General features: G+C 45.6%; 1 protein-coding gene across 1 annotated transcript in view; it reads right to left on the reverse strand.

Annotated features, from left to right (window-relative positions):
- Positions 1-27,500, reverse strand: part of LOC123763483 (proteoglycan 4-like) — a 46,120-nt gene that overhangs the window by 8,555 nt on the left and 10,065 nt on the right. Inside the window, exons 3-5 of the mRNA XM_069304495.1 lie at positions 24,541-26,245; positions 11,849-11,910; positions 7,076-7,111 (exon numbers count right to left, since the gene is read on the reverse strand). Of these exons, the coding sequence (XP_069160596.1) occupies positions 7,076-7,111; positions 11,849-11,910; positions 24,541-26,245 (1,803 nt within the window). The remainder of the gene's footprint in view (positions 1-7,075; positions 7,112-11,848; positions 11,911-24,540; positions 26,246-27,500) is intronic.

A 27,500-nucleotide genomic window follows, 5' to 3' on the forward strand; every position in this document is an offset into this window, starting at 1 on the left:
TACTGTGCACAGTTCTATAGAACCACCCACACTGGGACACTGTGCACAGGTCTATAGAACCACCTACACTGGAATACTGTGCACAGGTCTATAGAACCACCCACACTGGAATACTGTGCACAGTTCTATAGAACCACCCACACTGGAATACTGTGCACAGTTCTATAGAACCACCCACACTGGGACACTGTGCACAGGTCTATAGAACCACCCACACTGGAATACTGTGCACAGTTCTATAGAACCACCCACACTGGAATACTGTGCACAGTTCTATAGAACCACCCACACTGGAACACTGTGCACAGTACTATAGAACCACCCACACTGGGACACTGTGCACAGTACTATAGAACCACCCACACTGGGACACTGTGCACAGTACTATAGAACCACCCACACTGGGACACTGTGCACAGTACTATAGAACCACCCACACTGGGACACTGTGCACAGTACTATAGAACCACCCACACTGGGACACTGTGCACAGTACTATAGAACCACCCACACTGGAATACTGTGCACAGTTCTATAGAACCACCCACACTGGAACACTGTGCACAGTTCTATAGAACCACCCACACTGGGACACTGTGCACAGTACTATAGAACCACCCACACTGGGACACTGTGCACAGTACTATAGAACCACCCACACTGGGACACTGTGCACAGTTCTATAGAACCACCCACACTGGAACACTGTGCACAGTACTATAGAACCACCCACACTGGAACACTGTGCACAGTACTATAGAACCACCCACACTGGAACACTGTGCACAGTACTATAGAACCACCCACACTGGAACACTGTGCACAGTACTATAGAACCACCCACACTGGGACACTGTGCACAGTACTATAGAACCACCCACACTGGAATACTGTGCACAGTACTATAGAACCACCCACACTGGGACACTGTGCACAGTACTATAGAACCACCCACACTGGGACACTGTGCACAGTTCTATAGAACCACCCACACTGGGACACTGTGCACAGTACTATAGAACCACCCACACTGGGACACTGTGCACAGTACTATAGAACCACCCACACTGGGACACTGTGCACAGTACTATAGAACCACCCACACTGGAACACTGTGCACAGTACTATAGAACCACCCACACTGGAACACTGTGCACAGTACTATAGAACCACCCACACTGGGACACTGTGCACAGTTCTATAGAACCACCCACACTGGGACACTGTGCACAGTACTATAGAACCACCCACACTGGGACACTGTGCACAGTACTATAGAACCACCCACACTGGGACACTGTGCACAGTACTATAGAACCACCCACACTGGGACACTGTGCACAGTACTATAGAACCACCCACACTGGGACACTGTGCACAGTACTATAGAACCACCCACACTGGGACACTGTGCACAGTACTATAGAACCACCCACACTGGGACACTGTGCACAGTACTATAGAACCACCCACACTGGAACACTGTGCACAGTACTATAGAACCACCCACACTGGGGCACTGTGCACAGTACTATAGAACCACCCACACTGGGACACTGTGCACAGTACTATAGAACCACCCACACTGGGACACTGTGCACAGTACTATAGAACCACCCACACTGGAACACTGTGCACAGTACTATAGAACCACCCACACTGGAACACTGTGCACAGTACTATAGAACCACCCACACTGGGACACTGTGCACAGTTGAAGACATCTGAAGTTTATTCAGTCCATGAAGAAAAATAAACAAAATTCTATTTACTACAATTATAAAAGATTATTATTAAAAGAGCTGCTCTTAAGATGCTCTTAAGATGCTCTTAAGATGCTCTTAAGATGCTCTTAAGAATCTTCAGTCAAACCTGGTGCAGAGTGAAGTCTTTCAGATTATAGGCACTCTTATTCACTTATACAAACGCTTATACACGACAACGTTTATACACTATAGCGAAGCAAAACACGTTTTCCTTAATCGAATCTGTAATCATTCATTTGGAGTTGACAAATAACCCAAGCCAAACATGTGAAGAGAATGTGCGCACGTTTCGGTCCGTCCTGGACCTTTTAATACGTTTCGGTCCGTCCTGGACCTTTTAATACGTTTCGGTCCGTCCTGGACCCCTTAATACGTTTCGGTCCGTCCGTGGTCCTAATTAAGTCGCGATAAGGGTCCAGGACAAACCGAAACGTCGCGATAAAGGTCCAAGACGGACCGAAACGTCACAATAAAGATCCAAAACGGACCGAAACGTCGCGATAAAGGTCCAGGACGGACCGACACGTCGCGATAAAGCTTTGTCCAGGACGGACCGAAACGTCACGATAAAGATCCAAGACGGACCGAAACGTCGCAATAAAGGTCCAAGACGGACCGAAACGTCGCGATAAAGGTCCAAGACGGACCGAAACGTCGCGATAAAGATCCAGGACGGACCGAAACGTATTAAGGGTCCATAACGGACTGAAACGTCGTGAAAAAGGTCCAGGACGAACCGAAACGTCGCGATAAAGGTCCAAGACGAACCGAAACGTCGCGACAAGGATCCAGGACGGACCGAAACGTCGTCGCTTGTATTTCAAGCGTGTTGATTGCTTAATTTATGTTCAGTTCCGTCATCTGAGTTCCAAAAAACCACTGAACACCAATATAATTAAGACCACCACCACACTCACACAGAATTAATGAAAACAGAACAAGGAAAAATGTTCACTTAAATCTCACTCCATGTAATACATTGTTTGTGCCACATAAGCTCTTCTTAAACAGGCAATCTAACTTGGGATCTAATGGCCTATTGCCGCTTGAATTACTCTGTAATCTTTGGTAATCTATTGTAATCCTCTGTAATCCGGTGACCAGGAGCCGAGAGGGGTGAAGAGAGAGACGCACACAGACACACACACATGTGTAGATTATATGTATAATATGTATATGCCGCCTTCGCAATATTGTTGATGATAAAGATGGCAGAGAGCAATGAAGAGAGGCGTGAGGTGATTGTGGAAGATTGTGAGTGACGGGGGGGGGGGGGAGGGGAGAGGGATAGAGGGAGAGTAATGTGGTAAAGTGGTGAGAGTGAGAGAGAGAGAGAGAGAGAGAGAGAGAGAGAGAGAGCGAGAGAGAGAGAGAGAGAGAGAGAGAGAGAGAGAGAGAGAGAGAGAGAGAGAGAGAGAGAGAGAGAGAGAGAGAGAGAGAGAGAGAGAGAGAGAGAGATAATGAGGAATGAGCAGCGGGAGAACAAGAAATAGGGAGGAAAAGGTAAAGAAAAGGACTTGGTGAGTGTTGGTGGAATAGGAATGGGTAGGAGAGGAAGGGGAAGCCATATAGATGACCTCTATACAACGACCTATTCCCCCCCCCCCCGTCACATAGATGACCTCTGTACAGCGAACTCTAACAACTGAATGACTTCAGGGCCGTTGACGTCGAAAATAGGACTGAACTTCAGAGCGGATTATGTAAATTGTGGAAATGAGCAGTATATTGCAAGCCTGTCCTTGCAACACTGGCTTAACATACATGGTAGACCTTGCAACACTGGCTAGACATACATGGTAGACCTTGCAACACTGGCTAGACATACATGGTTGACCTTGCAACACTGGCTAGACATACATGGTTGACCTTGCAACACTGGCTTAACATACATGGTAGACCTTGCAACACTGGCTTAACATACATGGTAGACCTTGCAACACTGGCTAGACATACATGGTAGACCTTGCAACACTGGCTTAACATACATGGTAGACCTTGCAACACTGGCTAGACATACATGATAGACCTTGCAACACTGGCTTAGCATACATGGTAGACCTTGCAACACTGACTAGACATACATGGTAGACCTTGCAACACCGGCTAGACATACATGGTTGACCTTGCAACACCGGTTAGACATACATGGTTGACCTTGCAACACTGGCTAGACATACATGGTAGACCTTGCAACACCGGCTAGCCATACATGGTAGACCTTGCAACACTGGCTAGACATACATGGTAGACCTTGCAACACTGGCTAGACATACATGGCAGACCTTGCAACACTGGCTAGACATACATGGTAGACCTTGCAACACTGGCTACACATACATGGCAGACCTTGCAACACTGGCTTAACATACATGGTAGACCTTGCAACACTGACTAGACATACATGGTAGACCTTGCAACACCGGCTAGACATACATGGTTGACCTTGCAACACCGGTTAGACATACATGGTTGACCTTGCAACACTGGCTAGACATACATGGTAGACCTTGCAACACCGGCTAGCCATACATGGTAGACCTTGCAACACTGGCTAGACATACATGGTAGACCTTGCAACACTGGCTAGACATACATGGCAGACCTTGCAACACTGGCTAGACATACATGGTAGACCTTGCAACACTGGCTAGACATACATGGCAGACCTTGCAACACCGGCTAGCCATACATGGTAGACCTTGCAACACTGGCTAGCCATACATGGTAGACCTTGCAACACTGGCTAGCCATACATGGCAGACCTTGCAACACTGGCTAGACATACATGGCAGACCTTGCAACACTGGCTAGACATACATGGCAGACCTTGCAACACTGGCTAGACATACATGGCAGACCTTGCAACACTGGCTAGACATACATGGCAGACCTTGCAACACCGGCTAGCCATACATGGCAGACCTTGCAACACTGGCTAGACATACATGGTAGACCTTGCAACACTGGCTAGACATACATGGCAGACCTTGCAACACCGGCTAGACATACATGGCAGACCTTGCAACACCGGCTAGACATACATGGTAGACCTTGCAACACTGGCTAGACATACATGGTAGACCTTGCAACACTGGCTAGACATACATGGTAGACCTTGCAACACTGGCTAGACATACATGGTAGACCTTGCAACACCGGCTAGACATACATGGCAGACCTTGCAACACCGGCTAGACATACATGGCAGACCTTGCAACACTGGCTAGACATACATGGCAGACCTTGCAACACCGGCTAGACATACATGGCAGACCTTGCAACACCGGCTAGACATACATGGCAGACCTTGCAACACCGGCTAGACATACATGGCAGACCTTGCAACACCGGCTAGACATACATGGCAGACCTTGCAACACCGGCTAGCCATGATTGGCAACATTTGCAATACCTCTGGTCTGTGATATTGTTTTTCAAGGCCCGATCGATGGCCTTGAAATGCGTAAGATTCAGTTACGCGTAAGATTCAGTTATGCGTAAGATTCAGTTATGCGTAAGATTCAGTTACGCGTAAGATTCAGTTACGCGTAAGATTCAGTTATGCGTAAGATTCAGTTATGCGTAAGATTCAGTTACGCGTAAGATTCAGTTACGCGTAAGATTCAGTTACGCGTAAGATTCAGTTATGCGTAAGATTCAGTTATGCGTAAGATTCAGTTATGCGTCAAATTCAGCCATACGCAAGAAGCGACACGGGGAAACAATGGATAAATTCGAAGGGCCTGCGTGTATTTTTTCTCCACATCCTCTTGTATTGCTGTATATACTGTATTGCTGTATATACTGTATTGCTTGAGAATGCGTTCAATGCACAACAATGCTGAAAATGTGTCTTCTCTTCCTGTGTTACTTATATCCACATGTATATATGTGTGCGCGGCATATATGTGCATTTATGTATGTTGCATATGTATGTGCATATATATATGTGCTTGCCCGTCCCAACTGCAAATTATCATCATTGAAAGGATAATTTTGAATTTTTGCATTTCAATGGTTTATGCCGAATTCTATTTCCGATGGGTCGTTTGTTGATATGGATTTCAATGTTATCTTTCAATTAGCAAAGGATACCTGATCAACCAGGCTGTGACTCATACGTCAGGCTGCGAGCAGCCGCGTCTAACAGCCTGGTTGATCAGTCCAGCAACCAGGAGGCCTGGTCGACGACCGGGCCGCGGGGACACTAAGCCCCGGAAGCACCTCAAGGTAGCCTCAAGGTAAGGTAGCACTCTTGTAATTGGCCAATTTATGGTGTTTTTGAATGAAGAATTTGGTTGCAGGGACAGAAATTGGGTTGTGGATTTGCCTATTTTGAGAATTACAGTTTGGGGTTTGGTCATATTTCTTAACCATAAAAAAAAATGTTCAGTTGTCTAGTTCGGGTTTTATGTAATTGTTTGTTAACTTGGCAGGCTGCTAAACCTATTTATATTAGTAGATTTAGAACTCTATTTAAATATATAAATGGGGGTGATAGGACTATACCCATTTATTGGTCATTAAACAAAAAATTGGTTTCATAACAGTATGATGAATGATAGTTTATCATTTTGTTTCGTCTGTGCGTGTTACTCGGGCGCTATGTGCGTGCACACCTCACTCAAACACACGCACTCATAATGCCTCCTGCACGCACAAGCACATGTGAGAGAGTGATCGATAAACAGAATAAGATGAGTTTGAAAAGCGCGCTAAAACACAGTATAGTCGGGTTTGGTGATATTCAGTGACAAGCAAAAGAAAATGTGAGGTTTCATGATCTGGTGCTCGATCGACGTACGCACACACACACACACACACACACACACACACACACACACACACACACACACACACACACACACACACACACACACACACACCTGGACCAGCATCCGTCACCAGCTCAGCTGATTGCTTCGAAACTACCAAATTCGAACCCAAACTTGCTTTGATTAGTCATCTGCCAATCCCAAGTAACAGACATCACAAAACCTGCTATAACGTGTGGATTGGTATATATGATTCTCTGAGAGCTCTTGCTCTAGATCTTACAGTGATCTCTTGTTATGTTGTTGTTTAAGATTCACTCCTTGGAACCAAAAGTTGCAAGTAGCACGGGCTATGGTGAGCCCGTTGTGGACTTACCTGGCACAGGAGCGAGGCTGAAACTTGTAACTTTCTCTTGTGGAGTTGTTGTTTCAGATTTAGCTACTCAAAACGAAATGTCCATGTAGCACGGGCTACGGTGAGCCCGTATTTTCTCTTGTGGAGTGATGCAGGATATACAGCTGCGCTCTCACCTGATGATGGCGGGGTTCTCTGGCTGCTGGATATTTCTGTAAATTGCATAAATAAATTAGCATACATCTTTTGATTGAAGATTCGAAAATCCGACTTTTTGAATTCATACTTGATATTGTATAAAAAAAAAGTTGTTCATTTCCCAAGTATAAATAGAGTATTATTATGCAGGCGATGAGTCACAATAACGGGGCTGAAGTATGTTGACCAGACCACACACTAGAAGTTGAAGGGACGACGACGTTTCGGTCCGTCCTGGACCATTCTCAATCGACTTGAGAATGGTCCAGGACGGACCGAAACGTCGTCGTCCCTTCAACTTCTAGTGTGTGGTCTGGTCAACAGTATTATTATGTATTTGTCCTTCACGTTTCGATTTAATTACGATGGTTTAGATATTGATTAGAGATGCTTAGTTGATAGTGAAGGAAATACTTGTAGAGTCTGGCATTATATTGATGTTCCCTTAATTACAGAATAAGGCAACCATTGGGATTAATTAGTCAGGAGAACTCATCGGGTCTGAGATCTGGTAATGAGCTGCGGGAATGAGCACAAAAGGTGGAGAACAATGTTTGGAAAACCCAAAAAAATGCAAAATGAATTTAAGAAAGTTGACTGCCATAAATGTAAATTAGAAATGAGAAAAAACTTTGTTCTGAGAATTCTTTGTTGTTTTCGGTTCGAGTGCTAACAAGAGAACACGAAGTTATTTGTTTGTTATTAATGGGTTAAGAACAATGTTATAAAAGACAAATGAACACTGCAGTACGCCTACTGGCCCCATGAGAGAACACCTGTCCTGTTCATATCTTGGTTTTAAAACACTTTCCAAAGATCTGCTTCAATAATCTCACGACTACCATCATTTTTGTACAGTCAGTGTGGTCTAGTGGTTAAGGAACCAGGTACGCTAAGGTGCATAGTGCTCCTGGTTTTCTTTGCTCGAATCCTTCTGGGGTGTGGAGTTTTCAGTTAAAAAAAAAAAAAAAAATATATATATATATATATATATATATATATATATATATATATATATATATATATATATATATATATATATATATATATATATATATATATATATATCTATCTCACAACCTGGTGAAGGAAATCCTACCTGAGTACCTAGGCTAACAGGCAGGTGTACATGATCTCAGCTTTACGGTCTGGACCTCCAAATGGGTCTCTCTCACAGGACCAGTCCCGCGAGAGTGCTGGTCCATATATGTAATATATATATATATATATATATGCAATTCACATAATGCAATTCACTTATGCAATTCACATAAGAATAGAGCGACCTACCATGAACACCCAAATCACGGAACTATTTACTCTACCCACCATGAGAGTAAGGACAAGACAAGAACATATCGATGCCAACACAGAAGACAATGTCCAACATAACAGGCCAATTACACTGGATTAATCTTTGTGTTTAGATAGGAGATGCCTCGTATGGGCCAATAAGCCTTCTGCAGCCCCTATGTTTATCCCTTATGTATCCCCCCATGTTTTCACCTTCATTGTATTATCACCTGACCTAATGCGGGTATAAAATCAACTAGTGTATATATATATATATATATATATATATATATATATATATATATATATATATATATATATATATATATATATATATATATATATATATATGCAGGCGATGAGTCACAATAACGTGGCTGAAGTATGATGACCAGACCACACACTAGAAATTGAAGAGACGACGACGTTTCGGTCCGTCCTGGACCATTCTCAAGTCGATTGTGAGAATCGACTTGAGAATGGTCCAGGACGGACCGAAACGTCGTCGTCTCTTCAATTTCTAGTGTGTGGTCTGGTCATCATATATATATATATATATATATATATATATATATATATATATATATATATATGTATGTATATAATGAGATTATTTGAATTCGATGGTTTCAACACCATGTCATTCACTCACTCGTACACTACAATCGGATTTACCTTTGTTCCGCACCTTGTAATAGAATGTAATTTCATTGATTTTGTGTAACGCAGCAAGAAGGATTACTCAGTAGTTCAGTAATGCTCCTAAATCACCCCCCCCCCCTCCTTTTTTTTTTTTGCAAACGGGATTAATGTCATGCTAATTTTTCTTGTTACATATCTGATTATCGGGATAGTTAGCCGGTATTGTTATGCCTATTACAATTTGAATTCATCGTAGAGGTTGGCAGCACTGAAATTGTCAATACACACTTCGGCCGGTGGAAAGGTTGGTAACGACGAGGCGCCGAGTTGTATCCATAGGCCTGAATAGGCCTAGGTTCTTTCTCTTGAAGAGGGAAGGGGGCAGGAGGGGGGAGGGGCGGGGTACATATCCAGGTGAGCCACCTGATAAGTCATCAGATGTAGGTGGGTCGGGGGGGGGGGGCACTCAGCAAGGTAAGTCATCAAAACAAAAAATAAACCTTTTTTTTCACCCACTTGGAGTGTGAGAGCTGCTTCTGTCTAGTGTGATGTCCCCAAGGGTGACATCTGCGTCAGGATGGGTGACATCTGGGTCAGGATGGGTGACATCTGGGTCAGGATGGGTGACATCTGGAGTCAGGATGGGTCAGTAAACATTGTGACGACCCCTCTCCTCTCCTCCCCCCCCCCACACACCTAATCTAGGTATAGAACACAAAAATATGCACACACACACACACATACATGCAATGCACATATGCATTCCTACATACACATGAACATCAATTCTTACATATGAAAAGAACACGAGTTCAGATATATATGTATAACAAAGGAAACATAACAATTGCAAATTGGAAAGGGCCCCTTTCTACTTTTTCCTATTTTTCATATTTTCAAACGTAGCTTTGAATGAATTTAATTGGATGCAAATAGGTGCCTCGTATGGGTCAAAATATTGACCTGGTGCAGTTGTTGTTATTCTTATTGAACTGAATACTATTTATGTTTCTTAAACACCCACTTAAAATATATGCCAATATTTACTCGGAGCCTCTTCATGCTGGAAACAAAACCCAACAACCTAATCGAACAGACACACGAATTCTGAATCCTGATGTAAAATATATATATATTTCAGGCTCCAATAGATAGTGTCGACGCACTTTTGAGCTGAGTTTGGATTCATTGTAGTGAGTAATGTATTCACCATACTCATCCAGGGCCTGAATACTGTACTCATCCTTCTGCTTAAAATACCATACTCACACTTTACTCATTTCCAGGTCTACTTCGACAAAAATATTAAAGTTAGAATGTTGAAAACATGTTACATTCAAAACCAATAGCAGACTCATAATAGTCTTTGTGCTGCTTTACAGTAAAGGTAATACTTAGTTAAAACTGGTTTCTGATTAGTATATATATATATATATATATATATATATATATATATATATATATATATATATATATATATATATATATATATATATATATATATATTTTTTTTTTTACAGCCCTTGAAATGTCTAGGAATTAACGCAAATATTAGTGTAGATAGAATTATAGTTATTGACTAAACGTTCCTAATACAACATTGTTTAAACGTTTGAAAAATCTTGCTATATACCCTTCGTGCGGGGAAAATTTCCCGCGTAAATCCTCCCCTAAAAAAAAAAATTCCCCGGTAAATCTAATTTTGTCTCGCGCGAAAAGAATATATGGCGAGTCGTGGAAGCCTAACACGTCCCTATTGCCATTTGCCATCAGCATATGGCAATAGTTTTCTCGTTTTTTTTTCTCATATGTCACACCAAAACTTCGTTTCCACATTAATATGTTATTATTATTAATGTTAGTTACTCTCCCCCCCCCCATACAGACACACACACACACACACACACACACACACACACACACACACACACACACACACACACACACACACACACACACACACACATTATATATATATATATATATATATATATATATATATATATATATATATATATATATATATATATATATATATATATGAATGCTCTTTTGTTACTGAAAAATGTTTAATTTTGCTTTAGGCTGTTGATCGTAATTTTTTTCATAGTAGCTTTTCAAAAAAAAAAAATCATCCGTTTTATTGATCTAGTTCATAGGAACGGGTCGAGTATTAGGATTGATCGTGAGGGGTCGAGTATTAGGATTGATCGTGAGGGGTCGAGTATTAGGATTGATCGTGAGGGGTCGAGTATTAGGATTGATCGTGAGGGGTCGAGTATTAGGATTGATCGTGAGGGGTCGAGTATTAGGATTGATCGTGAGGGGTCGAGTATTAGGATTGATCGTGAGGGGTCGAGTATTAGGATTGATCGTGAGGGGTCGAGTATTAGGATTGATCGTGAGGGGTCGAGTATTAGGATTGATCGTGAGGGGTCGAGTATTAGGATTGATCGTGAGGGGTCGAGTATTAGGATTGATCGTGAGGGGTCGAGCATTAGGATTGATCGTGAGGGGTCGAGTATTAGGATTGATCGTGAGGGGTCGAGCATTAGGATTGATCGTGAGGGGTCGAGTATACTGATAGTGTCGATCAGTATTGATATATAAAAAGTTGTTGATATCACCAACAGTTCCTTGAGTATATATAAACACTCAACTTCTGTGTATACGAGATATTCATTTTGTATGTATTCTGTATACATAATTTGGCTACATGAGAGAGCCAGGTAACATAGTATGATATTTAAACACCGTAGCTCCACTGACAGCTGATTCCGTTCGAACTTTCCCCGAACAGTGTTTCATTTGCTCACTTCTCTTGTTCGAAATTCTCTTCTCTGAATATTTCAACCAAATTTTGCCAATAAAAATAATTCTGAATAGAAGCGAAAATACAGATTTAACATAAAAATATTAATTTATATGTGATGAAATCACGATTTTGATGTTGTCTTACAATACATTATATGAAGGAGAGAGAGAGAGAGAGAGAGAGAGAGAGAGAGAGAGAGAGAGAGAGAGAGAGAGAGAGAGAGAGAGAGAGGGAGAGAGAGAGAGAGAGAGAGAGAAAATCCCCCCACCAGAAAGTTATATAAATCTCAGCTGCCACCACCCTGAATTGCAATATTAATTCTATTATTAATATTTCCGGATCAGGGACCGGGCGTGAAACAAGGGGGAAATTGTATCTAAAATCTCTAATGGCCGGATGTACGTACGACCAGGGACAAAGAGTCGTCCCACTCTCAGCTCGAATGACTCTTAACCATTTAGGGTAGATGGGAGGGCGGTTAATGAATGAACTAGTACACTCTGAACACTTAGATGTGTTGAGGTTAATTAACCATTACTTAAGTAGGGATAAATGACCTGATGATGATGCTGGGTGAAGAGGTCAAGGGTCGGTCACTCCACTAGTAGGTCAGACAAGACTATTAACACACAAAAAGGGGGGGGGTCAGAGTTTTAAAATTAGTTTATTGAGGTCCTGAAGTATCTTTTGATGTAGACTCGTAATTACAAGCAGAATAGTTAAGCTGCAACATATCTGGTGTAATTAGCTCCAAGGCTCTTGACCTGACCTGACCTGACCTGACCTGACCTGGCTGTGGTGTTGGCACCCATAGGTGTGACTTCTCAATTTATATTCAGGTGATCATCGCCCAACCAGACTTGTTCTACTGTTCCATTATTCTCTCGTTACAATGGGTTCGGGAACGGTCACCGCTCGAACGAGCACAACCATAGGATGAATTGGTAATGCACCGTTCAGCTGATAACAGAAACATTCCAACATTTGGCGCTAACAGCGGCAAATTAAAAAATCTTGCTCACCGTTATTAAAGTTCAAACTCAAAAATTAAAGTTCAAACTTTAATATATATTTCGTATGGGTGAAACTCCGAGTCCCCCTCACCCACCACAATCTTGTGTCGAAGGGAGATGAGACTTGCAAGAAGTCGTTTAAAATCTTGCAAGATTTTTGCAGGCGGCGCTGGTCCGTCTGTTGCAAACCTCCGGGTGATAGGTTCAAAATAAAAAATTTTGCTTCACCGTTGCAATATTAAAAACAAAAACAATGTCGTCGTCCTCAGCGGGTAGGAAGACAGCCTATGTCAGGTCATGTCAGGTCAGGTCCGGCCAGGTCAGGTCAGGTCGGGTCAGATAAGCAAGAGAGAGAGAGAGAGACAGAGATAGAGATAGAAAGCAAGAAATAGGGAGTATCAAGCCATCTTTCCAATTTCCCTGAATAACAGACCTTTGTAATTAATTTAGTTTTCCTCGTACTCAGTGCCCTTTTCACTGCCTTCTTCTGGCTTTCTTTTTACACTGATTTTCCTCCATGGGCCCGTGACCTTCACGTGACCTATTCTGTGCCACAACTCTCTTGTTTTGGGCTCTGACCTTCCGTGGCGCACCTGACCTTTCTGGCCGCCTGTGGGTCATTCTCTGCCTCACGGCCGCTGTGCTCCGCGCGCTCGACTTTATAATCTCTGTGTCCGCAGATATGGAAACTTTAGAAAGCAAGGATAAAGATCTTTATCCTTTATTTCTTCTTGTCTAAAACCCGTCAAAATATTGTGTTAATCAACGCTATGTATTTGTTGCATCTCTCTCTCTCTCTGTCTCTCTGTCTGTCTGTCTGTCTCTCTCTCTCTCTCTCTCTCTCTCTCTCTCTCTCTCTCTCTCTCTCTCTCTCTCTCTCTCTCTCTCTCCCTCTCTCCCTCTCTCCCTCCCTCCCTCCCTCCCTACTCGTCCGAGTTCCCTTCACAACACAAACTACTAAATCAAGAAACGACGTTATAAAAAAACAAATATCGCTCATATTCGCGGCTAACGAAGGGAATTTTTGAACGCACTGGCGCGAAAATATAATATATATATATATATATATATATATATATATATATATATATATATATATATATATATATATATATATATATATATATATATATCATGGAACAAATCTGGCAATTAGCGTGGCAATGTGAGTACAAGGAAGCCTTCAGTAAATGAATGGAGTAAAGTAAATGAATATTCCTCTCTTCATTTTGAAGAGAGGAATAAGAGAAAGAAGCGAAGAAGAAGAAGAACAGAGAACAAAACAATGTGTTGTTTTCATATTTTACATTTTTCCCGCCAAAAAAATATTAAAAAAATATGGCGCCAAAAATCTCTCGACACTATCACTTCTGTTATAATTTACTTAGAATGCACTTGTTCAATTACTTTTATTTAATAATTCTATTAAGTTTACATAGCACTAAAAAAAAATGTGGTAATTGTCTCGTATTGCTGGAATTTTCGGCGCTGTGGTAGTGATAATTTTTTTTTAATTTGTTCAAAGTCTTTAGCAAATTTTAACCATTTTTTGTTTAAAGATTTAGACACTTTTGATAGAAAAACAGGTGTAATAGACCATTTTTTAATGATAGGTCTAAGAGGTTTTTGAATCCCATTTCTAATATCGTATCTGAAACGAAGGTGAGAGGAAATGTCAGCACTGTGGAGAAATGCTCGACAGACCACTGGAACATTATCAAACACAGTGCACAGTTACAGTCACAACAGACCACTGGAACATTATCTAACACAGTGCACAGTTACAGCCACAACAGACCACTGGAACATTAACACAGTGCACAGTTACAGTCACAACAGACCACTGGAACATTATCTAACACAGTGCACAGTTACAGCCACAACAGACCACTGGAACATTAACACAGTGCACAGTTACAGCCACAACAGACCACTGGAACATCACCTAACACAGTACACAGTTACAGCCAGAACAGACCACTGGAACATCACCTAACACAGTACACAGTTACAGCCACAACAGACCACTGGAACAATACCTAACACAGTACAGTTACAGCCACAACAGACCACTGGAACATTATCTAACACAGTGCACAGTTACAACCACAACAGACCACTGGAACATCACCTAACACAGTACACAGTTACAGCCACAACAGACCACTGGAACAATACCTAACACAGTACAGTTACAGCCACAACAGACCACTGGAACATTATCTAACACAGTACACAGTTACAGCCACAACAGACCACTGGAACATTATCTAACACAGTACACAGTTACAAACTCATTAAGATTTCAACTTAGCTTCAACAGAGCATAAGAAGTTGTTAAACACATGGGACAAAATCATACTGAAGCGACCATACGAGTCATAAATACTCATACTCCGCCCAAGTAAAACAGAAACAAGCAACACTTAGTGGGCCAGCCAGAGGCTTAGTGCCCGCCGAGTGGGCCAGCCAGAGGCTTAGGGCCCGCCCAGTGGGCCAGCCAGAGGCTTAGTGCCCGCCGAGTGGGCCAGCCAGAGGCTTAGGGCCCGCCCAGTGGGCCAGCCAGAGGCTTAGGGCCCGCCCAGTGGGCCAGCCAGAGGCTTAGGGCCCGCCCAGTGGGCCAGCCAGAGGCTTAGGGCCCGCACAGTGGGCCAGCCAGTGGCTTAGGGCCCGCCCAGTGGGCCAGCCAGAGGCTTAGGACCCGCCGAGTGGGCCAGCCAGAGGCTTATGGCCCGCCCAGTGGGCCAGCCAGAGGCTTAGGGCCCGCCCAGTGGGCCAGCAAGAGGCTTAGGGCCCGCCCAGTGGGCCAGCCAGAGGCTTAGGGCCCGCCCAGTGGCCCAGCAAGAGGCTTAGGGCCCGCCCAGTGGGCCAGCCAGAGGCTTAGGGCCCGCCCAGTGGGCCAGCCAGAGGCTTAGGGCCCGCCCAGTGGGCCAGCCAGAGGCTTAGGGCCCGCCCAGTGGGCCAGCCAGAGGCTTAGGGCCAGCCCAGTGGGCCAGCTAGAGGCTTAGGGCCCGCCCAGTGGGCCAGCCAGAGGCTTAGGGCCCGCCCAGTGGGCCAGCTAGAGGCTTAGGGCCCGCCCAGTGGGCCAGCCAGAGGCTTAGGGCCCGCCCAGTGGGCCAGCCAGAGGCTTAGGGCCCGCCCAGTGGGCCAGCCAGAGGCTTAGGGCCCGCCCAGTGGGCCAGCCAGAGGCTTAGGGCCCGCCCAGTGGGCCAGCCAGAGGCTTAGGGCCCGCGCAGGAATAACGAAAAAGAATAACGAAAAACATTTTTCGCTATCAAAAGCGATAACGAAAAATGTGATGATGCTGATGATAACAATGTTGATAACGAGGGCGCCAAGAGCAAGGCGATAACCAAAACGATAGCAACAGCGGGAGGGGGGGAAAAAATCGCTGCAATAGCTGTCCCGATAACATCATTAACGTTGGCGATATGATAGCTCGGACTGAAGCGATGTTGCTATCAGTTGCTATCATCAACTGAAATGAAACAAAGAACGAGAAAGAAAAGGAAGTGAGACTACGAATGGAGTAGAGAAGGAGGAGGAGAAGTGAGAGATGGAGCGAGAGATGAGAAGGAATAATAATAAGGGAATGAGACAACAAAGTGACTTAGAAGATGGTAAACAGATGTGACTTACAACCAGAAATACTCCTCATCTACTTCTACCATCTGATATCTACCATCTACCATCCGGAATGTCTCTCTGGATCAACCGTGTCCTCACCCGCGCCTTAGGCTCCCAGTTACGAAACCTGTCTATCTTTCCGAGATCATAGCGGCTTAGGTTGTATATACTAAACATCTTACCAGCTTCGAAAGTTAGTATAGCTATGTACAATATCTCTGTTTCGCCGGTAATAAATTGTTTAATTAAATGCACACAAAATCACCTCGTGATTGCGGAAAGATGGAGAGGTTTCGCAAGTTGAAAAGCAAGTCTTAGCGAAATCGTGAATCCCATTTCCATAGATTAACACATTTTTTTTTTCTCATCCATCTTGAATTAATGTTTTTTCTTATCCATCTTTTTCTTATCTTTCTGATGCTTCTAGCGAAGTTAGGCTCCGTGCTTATCTTTCGAAAGAAAAATTGATCTTTCTGACTCTTAGATTCCATTGATCTTTCTGGCTCTTAGATTCCAAGCACTAATGCAACATATGATTGTGTTACACTAATTTTAACACCTGGATATTTTTGTTTATAAAATGTGATTGTAAAGACATGTTAAATTATTTTTTCAAGCAGAACTGCTCTAACTTTAGACAAACCAGTGGCTATAGAATGGTGCAGGAGGCTGCGTGATAGGCGATTGAGGTTTGAGTGTGTGTGTGTGTGTGTGTGTGTGTGTGTGTGTGTGTGTGTGTGTGTGTGTGTGTGTGTGTGTAATTACCTAAGTGTAGTTACAGGATGAGAGCTACGCTCGTGGTGTCCCGTCTTCCCAGCACTCTTTGTCCTATAACGCATTAAAACTACTACTGACGGTCTTGGCCTCCACCACCACCTTCTCACCTAACTTGTTCCAACCGTCTACCACTCTGTTTGCGAAAGTGAATTTTCTTATATTTCTTCGGCATCTGTGTTTAGCTAGTTTAAATCTATGACCTCTTGTTCTTAAAGTTCCAGGTCTCAGGAAATCTTCCCTATCAATTTTATCAATTCCTGTTACTATTTTGTATGTGTGTGTGTGTGTGTGTGTGTGTGTGTGTGTGTGTGTGTGTGTGTGTGTGTGTGTGTGTATGAGAGCAGAGTGCGTGTGTGAGTGAAAGCAGTGTGTGTGTGAGTGAAAGCAGTGTGTGTGTGAGTGAAAGCAGTGTGTGTGTGAGTGAAAGCAGTGTGTGTGTGAGTGAAAGCAGTGAGTGTGTGTGAGTGAAATCACCAGCCTTCCCTGGTGATTTCCCGGTTTGTGATGGCTGTTTGGGTTCATAGCCTGAAGACCCAAATACACACAGCACCTGATCAACCAGGCTGTGATTCATACGTCAGACTGCGAGCAGCCTCGTCCAACAGCCTGGTTGACCAGACCATCAACCAGGAGGGCCTGATCGGAGACCGGGCCGCAGGGACCATAACCCCACGGGAATCAACTCAACGCGAGCCATGACAGCCAGGCTGATCCGGTAACTAACACGCCGGAACGTTTCAGCCAATTACGACACACACACATTGCGGTTAAATGGGCAGACTTACTTGGTCAATGCACGAGCCGCAGCCAATAAGGAGAGAGGTAACCATTGAGGTTCTCAACCATTACACTATTACCACCTGCGTACATGGAGGGAACGATTGGGCAAGTTATTCACTTACCAAGCATAGCTTTTGACAGGAGAGAGAGAGAGAGAGAGAGAGAGAGAGAGAGACAGAGACAGACAGACAGACAGACAGACAGACAGACAGACAGACAGACAGACAGACACACACACACACACACACACACACACACACACACACACACACACACAAGACCGTCAGTAGTTTCAAAGCGTTATACGACAAAGAGTGTTGGGAAGACGGGACACCACGAGCGTAGCTCTCATCCTGTAACTACACTTTGGTAATTACACTTAGGTAATTACACGCGCGTGCGTGCGTGTGTGTGTGCTACCGGCAGGTCATCAGTGGGCCGCCGGTAACCTAGACAAGAACTCTCCAGTTATACGCTATGAGTAACTACGTGTCAATGTGCCATACACAACAATACAATTACATGTGATTTACGTCAATTAACCTCACCCCCCGAAAGCTGCGTTAACGAGGGGATTTACGACTGAACTGCTTCTCGCGTATCTTAACGAGACCGGCCTCTTGCTCTAACAACCCTCTCTCTCTCTCCAGCCTTAACTACCGTCAACTGCCACCACAATTCAGTGTGCTGGCTACCTAACAAGCGCCCTGTGCGTCATGTCATCTGCTTCACTCATCTGTGACACATGTAGAGGCGCCATACACGTGTGGGAAAGCTGGTAAGCGCGGTGCCCCCGTTTCTTGCAGGGTCGGAGTTCGATTCCCAAATGGACCTCTAAGATCATCGCGGCTTATGAGGGTTGTTTGGGTGTTGGCTTTTGACACCGTTGGGTGGGGAGGGGGCGGGTGGGGATGGGGGGGGGGGAGGAGTTAAAGCAAAGTACACCCTTGCTCTGGTCTTTTCCGGGCTATTCATGCCCATGCTACCTCTTGGGTGTCTTCATCAAAGTCTCCCTCGACTGATCACGCCTCTTTCTCTTCCTTCTCCTCCTCCTCCTCTTCCTTTTGGGACCACATTGTTTCAACTCCTCTTCCCATCCTCTCATAATTCTATTATTTGCTTCATTTGCTTCCCCTCAGTTGAGTCTCTCTCTCTCTCTCTCTCTCTCTCTCTCTCTCTCTCTCTCTCTCTCTCTCTCTCTCTCTCTCTCTCTCTCTCTCTCTCTCTCTCTCTCTCTCTCTCTCTCTCCCTCTGCGTAAGTGGCGGACCGCAAGGGACAGAGGGAATGGAATAAAGTGAGCAAGCGAGCTGGAAATTGAGATAACTGAATCTGTGGAGTGGGAGAGACGCAATTAGTGGAGGGTGACAAGCCCCACATGACAACATGGTAACTGTGCTGCTGCCAGCCTCAGGGGCCAGGTAGAGTGCCATACAGTGCCTCAGGAGCCAGGTATAGTGCCATAGAGTGCCTCAGGAGCCAGGTATAGTACCATAGAGTGCCTCAGGAGCCAGATAGTGCCTCAGGAGCCAGGTAGAGTGCTATAGAGTACCTCAGGAGCCAGATACCCTTCCCTCTCCTCGTTCTTCTGCCCCTTAGAGGGTAATTTTTTCAGCACAGAAAAAATAGGCCTTTTTTTCCCCCCAATCTTGTACCTTTTTTTTGTGTTTTTTTATGGAGCACCCGGTACAAGAGGTTTGTTTGTATGTGCGCTCACTTGTTTGTGTCTGCGGCGTGTCCTCTGGTAACACTCTCAGCGCTCAGGTTCGAACCCTCACAAGGGCCTCTGTGGATTTCTTCTTTGCAATATAACGTTATTGTGATTTATCTGTGTGTGTGTGTGTGTGTGTGTGTGTGTGTGTGTGTGTGTGTGTGTGTGTGTGTGTGTGTGTGTGTGTGTTTGTGTGTGTGTGTGGTGTGTGTGTGTTCTCGCTGATCTGTGCTTGTAGGTAAAGGCTTTAGCTCTTGGAGCCCGCCTCCTCACTTCTGGGTATCTGATATACAACACCCTCCCCCCCCCCTACGTGGCCTCGTAGCCTGGTGGGTGGCCTCGTAGCCTGGTGGATAGCGCGCAGGACTCGTAATTCTGTGGCGCGGGTTCGATTCCCGCACGAGGCAGAAACAAATGGGCAAAGTTTCTTTCACCCTGAATGCCCCTGTTACCTAGCAGTAAATAGGTACCTGGGAGTTAGTCAGCTGTCACGGGCTGCTTCCTGGGGGTGGAGGCCTGGTCGAGGACCGGGCCGCGGGGACACTAAAGCCCCGAAATCATCTCAAGATAACCTCAAGATAAGATAACCCCCCCATAACAATTTCTTAGGACTAGGTCCTGTCTGTATATTAAATATGTGAAATGAGTTTGAATTTAAGGTCCTTTTTCTTGTATTTCTTCCCTGGAGTTGCTGGGTCATTCACTGGAGTGCCTCCTTATATTCCTGTGAGTTACTGACTCTTCCTGTTTCCTCCTTGTCGTCTAGTCTTGCTTCTGGTCGCCTGGGACACCTGACCTTTTTATAGTTTTTTCTGTATCTTGTACGTTAAGACTATGTCTTCTCTGTTTTTTTTTCAGCCACTGTTTGTAGCTTCAGTACTTTGAGCCTGTTTAGTTACCGGGTAGACGTAGTTACCAGGTAGACGTAGTTACCAGGTAGACGTAGTTACAGGGTAGACGTAGTTGCAGGGTAGACGTTGTTACCAGGTAGACGTAGTTACAGGGTAGACGTAGTTACAGGGTAGACGTAATTACCAGGTAGACGTAGTTACCAGGTAGACGGAGTTACAGGGTAGACGTAGTTACAGGGTAGACGTAGTCACAGGGTAGACGTAGTTACAGGGGTAGACGTAGTTACAGGGTAGACGTAGTTACAGGGTAGACGTAATTACAGGGTAGACGTAGTTACAGGGTAGACGTATAGTTACAGGGTAGACGTAATTACAGGGTAGACGTAGTTACAGGGTAGACGTATAGTTACAGGGTAGACGTAATTACAGGGTAGACGTAGTTACAGGGTAGACGTATAGTTACAGGGTAGACGTAATTACAGGATAGACGTAGTTACAGGGTTCTGGTACGTGGTGTGGTCTTCACACTAGACGTGTGATTGGTTGGTCATTAACTGTTGCTTACCGTCGTATGTTACCTTGTGTTGTGTCTGTGTCTTGGAGGCAGTCATTATGTATTGGTTCTTAGCTCTGGTGCCGTCCTCTTCTCTCCTTTGATCTTTGTCAAATTTCCACTTTCTGATTACCCATAATTCCCCCTCCCTTCCCTCTCCCCAGTAACTCTATTTTTCCCCTCATTCCCCCCTTGTTGTTGTGTCCCTTCAGGTAGGAGAGGGTAGTTTAGAAACGGTTTCGTCATGCCCGAAACGCTTTGCGTAATAGTGGCTTTAGGCATTGTATGTACTAGCCCTAACTATAAATCCATCACTCTTTGTAAAATCTCATTTATGTATGTACCTTACCTAAATAAACATTTTGATTGTTTTTTTTAGTCTGACGGACCACGGGATATTATGTTCTATTAGACGTATTTACTATCTCTCTTCTGCTTCTCTGTGTCTATATTTGCTTCGATTCTCTCTCTCTCTCTCTCTCTCTCTCTCTCTCTCTCTCTCTCTCTCTCTCTCTCTCTCTCTCTCTCTCTCTCTCTCTCTCTCTCTCTCTCTCTCTCTCTCTCTCTCTCTCTCTCATATAGTCAAACACCAAGACACAGTGTGTGTGTGTGTGTGTGTGTGTGTGTGTGTGTGTGTGTGTGTGTGTGTGTGTGTGTGTGTGTGTGTGTGTGTGTGTGTGTGTACTCACCTATTTGTACTCACCTATTTGTGCTTGCGGGGGTTGAGCTTTGGCTCTTTGGTCCCGCCTCTCAACTGGTGTACAGATTCCTGAGCCTACTGGGCTCTATCATATCTACATTTAAAACTGTGTATGGAGTCAGCCTCCACCACATCACTGCCTAGTGCATTCCATCCGTTAACTACTCTGACACTGAAAAAGTTCCTTCTAACGTCTCTGTGGCTCATGTGAGTACTCAGTTTCCACCTGTGTCCCCTTGTTCGCGTCCCACCAGTGTTGAATAGTTTATCCTTGTTTACCCGGTCGATTCCTCTGAGGATTTTGTAGGTTGTGATCATGTCTCCCCTTACTCTTCTGTCTTCCAGTGTCGTAAGGTGCATTTCCCGCAGCCTTTCCTCGTAACTCATGCCTCTTAGTTCTGGGACTAGTCTAGTAGCATACCTTTGGACTTTTTCCAGCTTCGTCTTGTGCTTGACAAGGTACGGGCTCCATGCTGGGGCCGCATACTCCAGGATGGTCTTACATATGTGTGTACTCACCTAGTTGTATTTGCGGGGGTTGAGCTCTGGCTCTTTGGTCCCGCCTCTCAACCGTCAATCAACAGGTGTACAGATTCCTGAGCCTATCGGGCTCTGTCATATCTACATTTGAAACTGTGTATGGAGTCAGCCTCCACCACATCACCCCCTAATGTGTGTGTGTGTGTGTGTGTGTGTGTGTGTGTGTGTGTGTGTGTGTGTGTGTGTGTGTGTGTGTGTGTGTGTGTGTGTGTACAGGTAAACTACTTAATGTGCACCATTCCAGGCAGTGTTGCCACACCCGACAGTTTAACTCGACACGCAGGACCTGCAAACTTGCAAAACAAAACGCAATTTAAATTCAGGCAGAGAAGAGTCAACACAAATAGTGGCGGCACTTTCTCTCTCTCTCCCTCTTGGCCGCAGTGGTGAGGCTTCGGCGCGTGAGAGCTGGCAAGTGTTAGAGAGCGAGTGAGAGTAGAGAAAGATGCTAGTTTAAGAGTCCAAGAATGATGGAGAGAGAGAGAGAGAGAGAGAGAGAGAGAGAGAGAGAGAGAGAGAGAGAGAGAGAGAGAGAGAGGGGTAGAGCTAATGAGCGCTATATAGTGAGAGTAATTATGAGAGTGAAAGTGTGAGAGCGAGGAACTATGAACACTGGGACAAAGTGAACAATTACCCGCCAAACACACACCGAAACTACGACGTTGGTACAACGTTCGAACAAGTTTTAACACCTAACCAGTTATAACAACCAATATAGCAAGTTGTAACAACGTTCTAATACGTCATAAACACGTTAAGCCAAGATGTAACAACTCTATTACATGTTGTAACAAGCGGAAAATAGAGACAGTTTCGGTTTGTGTTTCCAGGGTATAGCCGTTCCTGCTAAACTCTTTGTTTTCCCGCCAGACTCTTGGACACGGAGGGGCGCCAACCAGAGCACAGTACCTGACTCGGCGCCAACCAGAGCACAGTACCTGACTCGGCGCCAACCAGAGCGCAGTACCTGACTCGGCGCCAACCAGAGCACAGTACCTGACTCGGCGCCAACCAGAGCACAGTACCTGACTCGGCGCCAACCAGAGCACAGTACCTGACTCGGCGCCAACCAGAGCACAGTACCTGACTTCAAATGGTTCATGCACAAGAACAAAAAAAAAAAAAGGTATTTACAAACTACTCTCACATTTTGCTTTCCAAATTATCATTTATTTTTATATAAAATAATTTTTATTTATACCGGTATAAAATATAATTTTTTTGCTATTATGTATATTATGTAGAATTATGATGTAATGACGTCATACACCTCTCAAACACCATATAATTATTAATTATAATAATAATAATAATAATAATAATAATAATAATAATAATAGCATATTGTGTAAAATGGGTTCGACAATTTTATTTAGGCGCGTAATTTGCGATTGCGCCAAAAAGATTATAATTATTTCCCGAAATTATGTGTGTCTAAAACATCTCTGTAATGATTAATAATATTAATAAATAACAAGAATGAAAACTACACATAAAGCAAGTTAGTCAACATTTGATACCGTGTGACAGACAGCCTGGGGGGGGGGGGGAGGTTAGGGGGAGATTGTGGTTGGTGGTCAATCACAAATGTTGTTGTTGTTTAAGATTCGCTACCTGGAACAAAAAGTTCCAAGTAGCACGGGCTATGGTGAGCCCGTAGAATGTTGATTTGGTATGGAGACCGGGGGGGGGGGGGGGGGGAGGGGAGAGAGGGGGGAGGGGGCAACGCGCCCACAACCGCGTCCGTTCATTACAAAAGCCGGAACTCTACTGAATTCTCAGGAAGGTTTTGGAGTCACTCCAGCATTGCCGCAAATATGACTTTCATTGATATATCACGCCATTGGGATTTATTTGCGATATATGTATATATAATATATATAATTATAATCTAAAGCTTATGAGGGGTACTACCTCTGGTGCAAGTGTAGGGACCCATAGCCTCGGAGAAGAAAATAAAGAGTATTCAGAGAAGACCCCTTAGGTTTCTCACTGAACACTTTAATATTTTCTTCCACCACCCTTATTCTTTTCGTATATATATAACCATACTCCCATGAGTATGGTTATACTCAGAGTGAGTATGACCTGTTACTGAAATCAATGTTAGAAAAAGCCCTCAACCTCTCTCTTGATGACCTACAATGGAAAGAAGCCATTCTTCCAGTAAGACTTGCGCGGCCTCGGAGTTCTTGGGGCGGCCTCGGAGTTCTTGGGGCGGCCTCGGAGTTCTTGGGGGCGGCCTCGGAGTTCTTGGGGCGGCCTCGGAGTTCTTGGGGCGGCCTCGGAGTTCTTGGGGCGGCCTCGGAGTTCTTAGGGCGGCCTCGGAGTTCTTGGGGGCGGCCTCGGAGTTCTTGGGGCGGCCTCGGAGTTCTTGGGGCGGCCTCGGAGTTCTTGGGGCGGCCTCGGAGTTCTTAGGGCGGCCTCGGAGTTCTTGGGGGCGGCCTCGGAGTTCTTGGGGCGGCCTCGGAGTTCTTGGGGCGGCCTCGGAGTTCTTGGGGCGGCCTCTGAGTTCTTGGGGCGGCCTCGGAGTTCTTGGGGCGGCCTCGGAGTTCTTGGAGCGGCCTCGGAGTTCTTGGGGCGGCCTCGGAGTTCTTGGGGCGACCTCGGAGTTCTTGGGGCGGCCTCGGAGTTCTTGGGGCGACCTCGGAGTTCTTGGGGCGACCTCGGAGTTCTTGGGGCGACCTCGGAGTTCTTGGGGCGGCCTCGGAGTTCTTGGGGCGGCCTCGGAGTTCTTGGGGCGGCCTCTGAGTTCTTGGGGCGGCCTCGTAGTTCTTGGGGCGGCCTCGGAGTTCTTGGGGCGGCCTTGTAGTTCTTGGGGCGGCCTCGGAGTTCTTGGGGCGGCCTCGGAGTTCTTGGGGCGGCCTCGGAGTTCTTGGGGCGGCCTCGGAGTTCTTGGGGCGGCCTTGTAGTTCTTGGGGCGGCCTCGGAGTTCTTGGGGCGGCCACGGAGTTCTTGGGGCGGCCTCTGAGTTCTTGGGGCGGCCTCGTAGTTCTTGGGGCGGCCTCGGAGTTCTTGGGGCGGCCTCGGAGTTCTTGGGGCGGCCTCTGAGTTCTTGGGGCGGCCTCGTAGTTCTTGGGGCGGCCTCGGAGTTCTTGGGGCGGCCTTGTAGTTCTTGGGGCGGCCTTGTAGTTCTTGGGGCGGCCTCGGAGTTCTTGGGGCGGCCTTGTAGTTCTTGGGGCGGCCTCGGAGTTCTTGGGGCGGCCTCGGAGTTCTTGGGGCGGCCACGGAGTTCTTGGGGCGGCCTCGGAGTTCTTGGGGCGGCCTCGGAGTTCTTGGGGCGACCTCTGAGTTCTTGGGGCGACCTCTGAGTTCTTGGGGCGGCCTCGGAGTTCTTGGGGCGGCCTCGGAGTTCTTGGGGCGGCCTCTGAGTTCTTGGGGCGGCCTCTGAGTTCTTGGGGCGGCCTCGTAGTTCTTGGGGCGGCCTCGGAGTTCTTGGGGCGGCCTTGTAGTTCTTGGGGCGGCCTCGTAGTTCTTGGGGCGGCCTCGGAGTTCTTGGGGCGGCCTCTGAGTTCTTGGGGCGGCCTCTGAGTTCTTGGGGCGGCCTCTGAGTTCTTGGGGCGGCCTCTGAGTTCTTGGGGCGGCCTCTGAGTTCTTGTGGCGGCCTCTGAGTTCTTGGGGCGGCCTCTGAGTTCTTGGGGCGGCCACGGAGTTCTTGGGGCGGCCTCTGAGTTCTTGGGGCGGCCTCTGAGTTCTTGGGGCGGCCTCTGAGTTCTTGGGGCGGCCTCGGAGTTCTTGGGGCGGCCTCGGAGTTCTTGGGGCGGCCTCGGAGTTCTTGGGGCGGCCTCGGAGTTCGAACAGCAACGCAAATCGCTGTACCAACCTTCCTGTCCTCGGTCTCCGACGACCTTGTGAAGGAAATTCTACCTGCCTACCTGGTGGTACCTACCAGCCTACTGACATCAGCTGGTAGGCATACACGATCCCAATTTTACACGCTGTGCCACCGAGTAGGCATTCCGTGCAGGCCCATCCCCTCAACCACCACAGTCACTATTACTGCTATTAGCTCTAGTACCAGGAGTATACTATACTAGTACTAGCATAGTGTACTATCCTGTCTTAATGGTCTCTATACCTGGTAATATTAAACTAAATTTTATAATATTTAAGCAAGGAATAAGCAGCCACCAGGGAGGAAATTATCAGAAGAAAGCAGCAAGCCATTACGACAATATAGAACTGGGAAGGGGTTAGGATAAAGATTTAGGATGGGACGGGGGGGAAGGAATGGTGCCCCAACCACTTGGACGGTCGGGAATTGAACGCCGACCTGCATGGAGGGAGACCGTCGCTCTACCGTCCAGCCCACAACCACCAGGAGTTAGGTTGAGGAAGGAGAGAGTGAGATACGCTTAGAGAGAGAAGAGGATTTTGCTAGAGAAACGGGGAGAAAAATTGAGGCTAGGTTTAGTGCCTCTAGCCCCTAACATCTGGACAGCTTGTGGGGGTGGGGGGTCGATTGAAGATTGCTCACTGTAGACCCCCTCAATCTCTCTTTTTGGGTGTGGGGTCATGACCCCCAGTTCCCCCCCCCCCCCCCCGCTCTCCCTCCAGTTCAAATTTCATTAACAATTTCTTTCAGCTAGTTATTGCGACTCATTACCTTCATGTGGAGTGAATATATACTTTTTCTTGTCATTGCGACTTGACAATTCTCATTTTTCATTTAGAGTTTTGTTAAAGGTCTCAATGGTTATGGTGTTTCTAGCTACGATATTAGAATGTGATATGTTCCAGAGTTCTGTGTCTCTCTCTCTCTCTCTCTCTCTCTCTCTCTCTCTCTCTCTCTCTCTCTCTCTCTCTCTCTCTCTCTCTCTCTCTCTCTCTCTCTCTCCATGGGTGTTTTACATTATTATTCATTATGTCCAACTCTCTTTCCACCTCAGATATGTCCATACGATGATTATATTTTGTTCACAGGGGTATGTTCCTTTGCTAGGTATATTTTTTTAACTAGATATATTTCTTAAATTGCTATGGGTCTTTAATTTGTATATTTCCTAATGGGTATGTTCTTTCATTGGATATATTTCTTTACTAGATATACCTCTTCACTGGGTATAATTCTTTACTGGGTATATTCCTTCACTTGAAATATTT

The sequence above is a fragment of the Procambarus clarkii genome, chromosome 52, assembly GCF_040958095.1.
Source record: "Procambarus clarkii isolate CNS0578487 chromosome 52, FALCON_Pclarkii_2.0, whole genome shotgun sequence".
In the NCBI taxonomy this organism is placed as follows: domain Eukaryota; kingdom Metazoa; phylum Arthropoda; class Malacostraca; order Decapoda; family Cambaridae; genus Procambarus; species Procambarus clarkii.